The following is a 9,365-nucleotide window of genomic DNA, read 5'->3' as shown; positions in this document are numbered from 1 at the left end:
GGGAAGGGAAGGGAAGGGAAGGGAAGGGAAGGGAAGGGAAGGGAAGGGAAGGGGTCTTTTTGTGCCCAAAAAAGGGACAAGCAGTGAGGGATAAAGAGGTGCCCATCGAGCAAGGCGCCTCCCGTGCTCGCACCTTCCCCGGGCTCACCTTGCCAGCTGTCTCCATGCTCTCGTCTTCCTGCTCATCTGCAAGGGAGGACAGGGCTGGGTGTGGGCACTGCCAGCCCGGGGATCCCGTGGCTCTGCCGTGGCTCTGCCGCGGCTCTGCCGTGGCTCCTCGGACTCACCCAGGTCTGTCATGGTGCCCCCCTTGACGGGCGCTGACTCCGAGTCCTTCTTGGTGTTGACTGTGGGGGGACAGCGGCGCTGAGCACCCCGGGGACGCCCCCCACCCCTCCCCAGGGTGGTTGGTGGCTGCTGCCCCCCACGCTGACCTGTCTTGGGCAGGGTGACCTCCTCCACGTTGGGGACGGGCGAGGGCTCGTCCATGTCCTTGGTCAGGTCCTCCTGCTCCTCCTCGCGGTGCCCCCGCTTGGATTTGTTGTAAGGGGTGGAGGGTCTGCCAAGGGAGAGAGACCCCTTCAGTCACCACTGACCCCCAAGGCTGAGCCCCCTCCCCCCCAGACCCCTCCAGCTCACCCCTTCTTGGCGTTCTTCTTCTTGGCCTCAGGGGTGGGCGAGGGTGAGGGCGAGCGCTTCCTCTTCTTGTAGTTGCCCCCCTTCTTGTCCCGCCGGTCCGAGTCGGGGCTGTTCACCTGGGGGGGAAGGGGGGCACTGTGGGCACCCAGCTGAGCAGGGCGAGACCCCCAGAACCCCCCACCACGAGGGGCTCCGAGCCCACTCTGACCTCGTCCGTCAGCGTCTTGGCCGAGATCTTCTTCCTGCGGGTGACGGGGCTCTTCTCGTCCGTCACCTCGTAGTCCTCCTCATTCATCCACTCGTTGAAGGTGTCCGTGTCCAGGATCCACTTGGCGTGGACCTGCCGGGCAGTGAGGTGGAGGTGTCAGGCCAGGGAGGGAGGCTGGGGGCTCCAGCTGCCCCCCCAAAAGCCTGGGGGTCCCCTCCCGGTACCTTCCGGGGCTTCTCGGGCGTTGGGGGATCCTCCACGGACGCCTCGATCTCGCTGGCCGGGATCCAGGTGTCGTAGCTGGGGTGGGGGACAGGGTCAGAGTGGCACCCGCAGCGATTTAGGGGGTGGTGGTGGTGGGTATGGAGGGCGGGGGGTCCCGAAATCTTCATGCCCCCCTCACCTGTCGGGGTAGTACCCCCAGTGCAGCAGCACCTGCTTGTCGCGCTTCATGACGGGCCGGACCCACTCCTCTGCGGGACACACGGAGCTGAGCACGGATCCTCGGGATCCTCCGGGCCCCCAGGAGCCCCCCAGGACCCCCCCAAACCCACCCCCACCCCCTCCAGCACCCACCTTCCTCCAGGTTCCCGGGCACGGGGCAGACGATGTGGGACGCGTTGCTCTTGTCCTCGGTCACGGTGCCCTGCGACAGCCACGGGGGGATGGATCCAGGGATAAATATTGGGATGAGCCCCCCCTGCCACGCCGTGCCCCCTCCAAGCCTGGCACTGCCACCCACCTGGTGCCTCTTAACGATGTCCTTGAGCTTCCCCAGCAGTTTGGGCTCGATCTCCTGGTGCAGGAAGATGTTGGGCCGAGCCAGGCAGTTGTTCTGGGGAAGGGGAGAGCGGAGCTGTGAGCTGGGGTGGGATAGGGGGGGGGACACAGGGAGGTCCCGGGGAGGGAGGGGGGTCAGGGCTGTGGGGTCTTACCTGCACCAGGGATTTCTCGATGGTCATGAACATCTCCACGTTGCGGTCCATGCGTGAGGGATTCTGGAAATCGAAACGCCGCCTTATTGGAAGAAAAGAGCAACTCTCATGAAAGCCACAGCTCAGGTCTCCTCGTCAGCACCCCGAAATTTGGGGAGGGGATGGGGGGGAGCCTGGACCCCATCAGGGTCTGTGGTGACACAGGGGGACACGTCCCAGAGCCTCTTTGCTCTGGAGGTGACAGCCCCACAACCACCCCACCTTGGGCACCCCCAGGCCACCCCGGAGCGTTCCCATGGAGGGGACCCCCACCCCTGCCCCCCTCCCCCCCAGAACCCCCCAGAACCCCCTCCCCGATGGGTGCAGGTGGGTGCTCACCATCCTTGGTCGCTCTTGAATTTATAGGCGGCTGCCAGGATGTGGCACAGGGCTCCCCCCGCCTTGAAATCCAGGAAGCATTTGATCTGTAACGGGAGAGGGGGGTCAGGGGGACAGGGACACCCCCTTGGTGGGGTGACACCGCCTCCTCAGGGTGCCATCCCTGTGTCTCAGTGCCATCCCCTTGTCAGGGTGACACTCCCTTATTGGGACACCATCCCCTTGTCTGGGTGACATCCCCATGTTTAGGTGACATCCCCTTGTCTGGGTGACATCCCCTCCTCAGAGTGACACCCTGCCCGGGTGACATCTCTTTACCAGGGTGCCATCCCCTTGTCAGGGTGCCGTCCCCTCCCTGCGGTGACATCCCCTTGTCCAGTTGTCCCATCCTCACCTCAGGGTGCCATCCCCGTGTCTGGGTGCCATCCCACCATCGGGTGCCCCCCCCTTGGCAGTGTCCCCCATCCCCAGGTGTGGCTTCCACCAGGATGCCACCAGGATGCCACCAGGATGCCATTCCCATCTCTGGGTGCCACCCCCTTGCCGGGGTCCCATCCCCTCTCCCAGGTGCCACCTCCTCGGGCTCTGTCCCCAGGAGAGGACACTGTCCCCAGGTTCTTTGGGGGTTGTCTCTGGGGCAGTGTCCCCTGGTGTTGGGTGCTGTCCCTTTTGGGACACTGCTCCTGGCCGGGCACTGTCCCTGCTGGGGACACTGGCCCCTGGTCCTTGGGGACAGCTGCCAGCAGGACGCAGTCCCAGGCTCCCCGGCACTGTCCCCAGCACAGCAGGGGATGTCCCTGACCAGGGCGCTGGCACTGGCTGCTGTCCATGGTCAGGTGCTGTCCCCGAGTCACCCGAAAGCTGAACGGTGTCACCAGGGCCATGGCCCCGAGGCTCTGCGCGCTGGCCCTGCTCGGGGTCGTGTCCCCAGCTCACTGGGGCTGTCCCCGGGTTATTGGGGTGCTGTTCCTGCTCGGGGCTTTGTCCCCAGGTCTTTGGGGACACTGGGGACATGTCCCCAGGGCTGTCCCCCCATCTCTGGGGCACTGACCCTGCTCAGGACCTTGTCCCTGGTCATCATTGTCCTTGTCCCCTTTTCACCGGGGCTCTGCCCCAAGGTTTGGGGTGCTGCTCCTGCGTCTTTGGGATGCTGTCCCCACTCAGGCCTTGTCCCCACCTCACTGGGACTCTGCCCCTGGGTGCTGTCCCCAAATACTGGGGTCCTGTTCCTGACTACTCAGATGCTGTTCCCACTCGAGACCTTGTTCCCTGTTCTTTGGGGCCTTTTTTGGGGTCTCTGGGGCCCCTTTCCCACTCAGCTTTGTCCCCAGGTCGTTGGGGCGCTGCCTGTGGGTCACTGGGCCTTTGTCCCCGGGCCTTTAGGGCACTGTCCCTGCTCATCAGGGTCATCGGGGCCGTGTCCCCAGGTCACTGGGGTTCTGTCCCTGGGTACTGGGGCTCTGTCCCTGGACCTTTGGGGCTCTGTCCCTGCTCAGGGTCTTGTCCCTGGTCAATGGGACCCTGTCCCCTGGGTATTGAGGAGACATCCTGGCTACTGGGATGCTTCCCCTGGGTATTGGGGTGCTGTCCCCAACCAGGGCTTTGTCCCCTCTTCTTTGGGGCTTCTCCCCGGATCTCCAGGACCCTATCCCAGGGCCATCCCTGCACCTTTGGGGCACCATCCCCGCTCAGAGCCTTGTCCCTGGCCATCAGGGCCATGTGCCCAGCTCACCGGTGCTGTCCCCGGGTGTCAGGGTGCCACCCCCTGCTCTTTGGGGTGCTGTCCCCACGTCTTTGAGATGCTGTCCCCAGTCACGGCTTTGTCCCCCATTCTTCGGGGCTCTTCCCCAGACCATCCCAGGGCCACGAGGGTCCATCCCGGCACCTCTGGGGCACCGTCCCTGCTCTGAGCCTCGTGCCCAGGTCCCCGCGTGTCCCCCGCACGCCCCGCCGGGGCCCGGCCGCTGTGTCCCCGCGTCCCCCCGCGTCCCCCCGCGGCTCTCACCGGCAGCTTGGTGAGGGGCGCGTTGCTGACGTGCTTCCCGAACACCTCCTCCTGGAACTGCAGCAGCTGCACCACCAGGCTCGACAGCGATTTGTTGGTGGGGGGCTCGGCCTGGATGTACTGCGGGGCCGGGGGCTCAGCGCGGCCGCCGGGGCCGCTGAGGGGAGGGGGGGGCGCGATGGCGGCGGCGGCGCCGTGACAGGCCGGGCCCGGCGGGGGGCGGCGGCGGCGGCGGCCCCGCGGTTCCGCGGACCTACCTTCTTGTAGTTCTTGCCCAGCCACAGCCGCACGTTGTCGAACTGGCTGACGGTGTCCGAGGCCTCGTAGTACTTGACGTTGGGGCCGCCGTCCTTCTTCCGCACCGCCATCTTGAGCGGGCCGGGCCGCGCCGCCGCCTCCGCCCGCCACTGCCGCCCCCTGCCGGCCCCGCGCCGCCACTGCCGCCGCCGCCTCCGGTCGCTGTTCCCGCTCCCGGCCGCTGGCCCCGATCGCGCTGGCCCCGCGGGCCCCGCCGCTCGCACCGGGCCCGCTCGCTCTTACAGCCCCGCTGCCCCCCTTGGTGCTCTCCCGTTCCCGCACTGCCGCTCCCGCCGCCCCCGCTGCCGCCCCCTGGCGGTGCCGCTTCCGCACTGCCGCCTCCGCCGCTCCCGCCGCTCCCCGTCCCGGCCGCTGGTCCCGATCTCGGTCCCGCACCGCCGCCTCCGCTGCCCCCGGTCGCTGTTCCTGGCCCCGGTCGCTGTTCCCGGCCCCGCCGCCCCCGTTCTACCGCCCGCCGCGCCCGCCACCGCCTCCTGCTGGTCCCGCTCCCGCCGTTCCCGCCGACCCCGCCATCCCCCGGCGCCGTTCCCGGGCCCGGGCGCTGTTCCCGGCCCCGAGCTCCTGCTCCACCGCCCGCTGTTGGTCCCGCTGCCCCCGGGCGCCGTTCCCGGCCCCGCCGCCCTCAAGTGTGACAAGAGAGGCAGGACAAGGGGAAATGGGTTCAAATCGACGGAGATTGGGTTTAGATGGGACATCGGGAAAAAATTCCTCCCTGTGAGGGGTTCGAATGGATTTCCCAGAGCAGCTGTGGCTGCCCCATCCCTGGAAGTGTTCCAGGCCGGGTTGGACGGGGCTTGGAGCAGCCTGGGATAGGGGAAGGCGTCGCTGCCCAGGGCAGGGGTGGAACGGGAGGAGCCCCGGCGGGAGCCCCGGAGCGGCACCGGACACCGAGCACCGGGCGGGGCCGGCAGCGGCGGCAGCACCGACTCTATACGGAGCGCGGCGGTCGGAGGCGCGAGAGTCACGGTGGCCGAGTGGTTAAGGCGTTGGACTCGAAATCCAATGGGGTTTCCCCGCACAGGTTCGAATCCTGTCCGTGACGCCACGCTCACTTTTGCTGGGCGGGAGGAGACACGCGGCGGAGCTCCCTCGGTACCGGCGAACACTCCTTGCCCCTCCGGTACCGGCGAACACAGCCTGGCTCTGCGGTACCGGCTCTTTTACCGGCAGGAGCAGCGGGGTAAACACATCCTGTCTCTCCGGTACCGGCTCTTTTACCGGTGGGAGCAGCAGGGAAAACACACCCTCGGCCTCCGGTACCGGCTCTTTTACCAGTGGGAGCAGCGGGGTAAACGCACCCTCATCCTCCGGTACCGGCTCTTTTACCGGCGGGAGCAGCGGGGTAAACGCACCCTCATCCTCCGGTACCGGCTCTTTTACCGGCGGGAGCAGCGGGGTAAACGCACCCTCATCCTCCGGTACCGGCTCTTTTACCGGCGGGAGCAGCGGGGTAAACGCACCCTCATCCTCCGGTACCGGCTCTTTTACCAGTGGGAGCAGCGGGGTAAACGCACCCTCAGCCTCCGGTACCGGCTCTTTGGGGTGGGAACAATGGGGCCACCCCCTCTGCTCCCGGATCTTTTAGGGGTGGGAACAGCAGGGACCCCCCCCAATCCTGGATCTTTTAGGGGTGGGAACAGCGGGGACACCCCTTTAATCCTGGATCTTTTTGGGGTGTGAACAGCGGGGACACCCCTTTAATCCCAGATCTTTTGGGGGTGTGAACAGCGGGGACACCCCTTTAATCCCAAATCTTTTGGGGGTGGGAACAGCAGGGACCCCCCTTTAATCCCGGATCTTTTCGGGGTGTGAACAGCGGGGACCCCCCTTTAATCCCGGATCTTTTAGGGGTGCAAGCACTGGGACACGTTTATCTTTTTTGGGGAGCACAATTTGGGGGCTTCGGGGCTGGGGGGACCCCCCACAGCTGGAGCCCCCCCTCAGGACCCTCAGCCACCCCCATTCCCTCCCAGGGGGATCTGCAGCATCCAGGGGTGATATTTATTAATCCCTGGATCCCCCCAGGATGGGGAGAACACCCCCAAACCCACCTGTTTTTACCCCAGGATTGAGCCCCCAGTGGGTGGGGGGGTTTTGGGGTGCAGGAGGAGGCCCCCAAGGAGGGGATAAAGCAACCAGAATTCTGTTTATTGATCACTTCAATCCCTGCCTCCCGCCGGGACCGACACCGGAGGAGAAACGACGGTAAAAAAGGAAAAAAAAAAGAAAAAAAATCTGATAAAAGAAATGCAAATAAATTAAATTCCCAGCGAGTCCCATGGACCCAGGCCAGAGGCGTCTGCCCACGGTACTTGGAAAAAAATCAAATAAAAGAGGAGAGTAAAAATGAGAAAAGGTCCAAAACAAACAAACAAAAAAAAGTACAAAAAAAACCCCCAAAACAAAACAAAACAAAACAAAAAACAAAAACACAGAACCACAATCACGAGTGTCTGGAAAAGTAACACCGAGGGCGAAGAAAGCGGAACCGAACACGGGGCAGCACCGGGACGAGGTGGGAGATGCCCACCGGGGGAGATCCGGCTGCTCCCGGGGAGAGGGGACGGGGCATGCACGGAGCGAGGGCACAGCGGGGTCCCCAAGGCCGAAGGAGCCCTCGCTCCGGGGTCGGTGACATCGGCAGCGCCCCGATTGGGGACACCCAAGCGTTTGGGGACACCCAAGCGTTGGAGAGCGAGGTGGAAATTCCAGAGGGGGCGGGGGAAGATTCGGCTGTGGGAGGAGCTGCCGGGCAGCGATCCCGGTCCTGGAAGGGGTGGGGAGGGGGTGTGAGCTGGATGTGAGCCGGGATTTTGGGGGACCCCCTCGAGGGGTCTGGCAGTGCGTGGGAGCCACCAGTCCCTCCCTCCCTCTCTCCTTGAAGACCGGCGTGAGCCCAGGCGGGCGCACACGGAAGGGGTTTCAACGCGTCCATTCAACGGGGCGACCTCACGGGCGGGAGGAGCTGCCACCCTAAAAACCCACGGAGGCGGAGGAATCGCGGATTCCCTCAGATCTCCTCCACGCCGTGAGCGAAGATCATGACGAGGCCGGGCTCCAGCACCATGTCCTCGCCCATGTGCTGGTTCTCGCAGGCCATCACCACCACGGCTTGCTTGCCGGGGATGCGTTTGGCCACGTAGTTCTCGTAGTAGCGCCGGTTCATCTGGCGCGTCTCCAGCGTGGCCAGGCCCTGCGGCCAGTTGCGCTCGTGGGCGTTCTCGATCAGCTCGTTGGTGATGGACGCCGGGCAGCCGCTCTCCACCAGCGAGCGCTTGATGACGGCCTGGAGCACCGCGTCCGGCGTGGAGATCATCCCGCCCCAGCGCGTCACCCGCGCCGGCTGCAGGGAGTTCACCCACCTGGGGGGCACGTGGAGGGGTCAGGGGTGGGGGTTTGGGGTGGAGTTGTGGAATTTCTGAGGTTCTCCCACTCGGAGCGGTCAGAAGTGGGGGTTTGGGGTGGAGTTGTTGAGGGTCACCCACCTGGGGGGCATGTGGAGGGGTCAGGGGTGGGGGTTTGGGGTGGAGTTGTTGAGGGTCACCCAGGTGGGAGGACATGGATGGGTCAGTGGTGGGGGTTTGGGGTGGAATTGTGGAATTTCTGAGGTTCTCCCACTCGGAGGGGTCAGAGCTGGGGTTTTGTGGTGGAGTTGTTGAGGGTCACTCAGCTGGGGACACTCAGAGGGGTCAGGGATGGGGGTTTTGGGGTGGGAGCATGGAATTCTTGAGGGTCACCCAGCTGGGGACACTCGGAGGGGTCAGAGGTGGGGGTTTGGGGTGGAGTTGTTGAGGGTCACTCAGCTGGAGACACTCAGAGGGGTCACAGATGGGGTTTTGGGGTGGAATTGTGGAATTTCTGAGGTTCTCCCACTTGGGAACACTCAGAGGGGTCAGAGCTGGGGTTTTGGGGTGGAATTGTGGAATTTCTGAGGTTCTCCCACTTGGGAACACTCAGAGGGGTCAGAGCTGGGGTTTTGGGGTGGGATTGGTGGAGTTGTTGAGTGTCACCCAGCTGGGGACACACAGAGCTCACAGAGACGAGAAACTCCAAATTCCCCCTAAAAACCTACAAATTCCCCCCCAAACCCCACAAATTGCCCAAAACCACCTACTAATTCTTCCCAAAAACCCTACAAATCTCTCCCAAAACCCTACAAATCCCCCTGCCAAAAGCCACAAAAACTCCCCCTCATCCCCTCTTTCCCCACGCCAGCCTCCTTCCGGCCCCTCCGGGCTCTCCCCAGGCGCGTTCCCACTGCTCCCAGCACTCACTCCAGGATCTCGTTGTACTCGATGGTCTCCTCCAGGTTCTGCAGGTTGGGGTTGACGCTGCGGATCGCCCTCATGTAGGCCTTGAGCAGCTGGATGTCCCTCTTCTGCCGGGGCAGGGAAAATGGGATCGGGAAATGGAACCGGCCCGGAGACCCCAGAGCAGCCCAGGTCGGCCCTGCAGAGCCCTGACCTCCCCTCGGCCTTTTATTCTCTGGATTTTTGGGGGTTTTGGTGTTCAAACACCCAAATCTGCCCCTTCCCAGCCCAATCCTGGCATTCCCGGAGCTCCCAGAGTGGCCCAGTCCAGCCACACTCAGCCCTCACCTCCCCTCGGCCTTTTATTCCCTGGTTTTTTGGGGGATTTTGGTGTTCAAACACCCAAATCTGCCCCTTCCCAGCCCAATCCTGGCATTCCTGGAGCTCCCAGCATGCCCCAGCCCAGCCACACTCAGCCCTGACCTCCCCTCAGCCTTTTATTCCCTGTTTTTTTGGGATTTCAGTGTCCAAACACCCAAATCTGCCCCTTCCCAGCCTGATCCCGGCATTCCCAGAGCTCCCAGAGTGGCCCAGCCCAGCCACGCTCAGCCCTGACCTCCCCTTGGCCTTTT

The 9,365-nt window shown here is 64.3% G+C and overlaps 2 protein-coding genes, 1 long non-coding RNA gene and 1 other non-coding gene across 4 annotated transcripts in view; 1 reads left to right on the top strand and 3 right to left on the bottom strand.

The window, feature by feature from the left end:
- Positions 1 to 4,570, bottom strand: part of SMARCC2 (SWI/SNF related, matrix associated, actin dependent regulator of chromatin subfamily c member 2) — a gene marked incomplete at its 3' end in the record, with an annotated part of 8,889 nt that extends 4,319 nt beyond the window's left edge. The window contains exons 1-13 of the mRNA XM_042020340.1: positions 4,423 to 4,570; positions 4,166 to 4,285; positions 2,161 to 2,246; positions 1,783 to 1,864; positions 1,590 to 1,682; positions 1,424 to 1,493; positions 1,251 to 1,320; positions 1,072 to 1,147; positions 848 to 979; positions 640 to 755; positions 435 to 559; positions 288 to 347; positions 149 to 186 (exon numbers count right to left, since the gene is read on the bottom strand). Coding sequence (XP_041876274.1) covers positions 149 to 186; positions 288 to 347; positions 435 to 559; positions 640 to 755; positions 848 to 979; positions 1,072 to 1,147; positions 1,251 to 1,320; positions 1,424 to 1,493; positions 1,590 to 1,682; positions 1,783 to 1,864; positions 2,161 to 2,246; positions 4,166 to 4,285; positions 4,423 to 4,533 — 1,179 coding nt within the window. The remainder of the gene's footprint in view (positions 1 to 148; positions 187 to 287; positions 348 to 434; positions 560 to 639; positions 756 to 847; positions 980 to 1,071; positions 1,148 to 1,250; positions 1,321 to 1,423; positions 1,494 to 1,589; positions 1,683 to 1,782; positions 1,865 to 2,160; positions 2,247 to 4,165; positions 4,286 to 4,422) is intronic.
- An 873-nt stretch (positions 4,571 to 5,443) lies between these two features.
- Positions 5,444 to 5,525, top strand: TRNAS-CGA. The gene has a single exon. It is a non-coding gene; the product is annotated as a tRNA-Ser (tRNA).
- A 1,085-nt stretch (positions 5,526 to 6,610) lies between these two features.
- RNF41 (ring finger protein 41) overlaps positions 6,611 to 9,365 on the bottom strand; it is a 14,894-nt gene continuing 12,139 nt past the window's right edge. Inside the window, exons 6-7 of the mRNA XM_042020341.1 lie at positions 8,758 to 8,861; positions 6,611 to 7,845 (exon numbers count right to left, since the gene is read on the bottom strand). Coding sequence (XP_041876275.1) covers positions 7,494 to 7,845; positions 8,758 to 8,861 — 456 coding nt within the window. The 3' untranslated portion in view covers positions 6,611 to 7,493. The remainder of the gene's footprint in view (positions 7,846 to 8,757; positions 8,862 to 9,365) is intronic.
- Positions 9,114 to 9,365, bottom strand: part of LOC121660827 — a 911-nt gene continuing 659 nt past the window's right edge. Inside the window, exon 2 of the long non-coding RNA XR_006014787.1 lies at positions 9,114 to 9,349. This is a non-coding gene — a long non-coding RNA (uncharacterized LOC121660827). The remainder of the gene's footprint in view (positions 9,350 to 9,365) is intronic.

The sequence above is a fragment of the Corvus kubaryi genome, unplaced genomic scaffold, assembly GCF_017639235.1.
Source record: "Corvus kubaryi isolate FWS band 111438036 unplaced genomic scaffold, C.kubaryi_AGA036_p1.0 36964, whole genome shotgun sequence".
NCBI lineage: Eukaryota > Metazoa > Chordata > Aves > Passeriformes > Corvidae > Corvus > Corvus kubaryi.
This window is presented reverse-complemented; position numbering and strand designations above follow the sequence as displayed.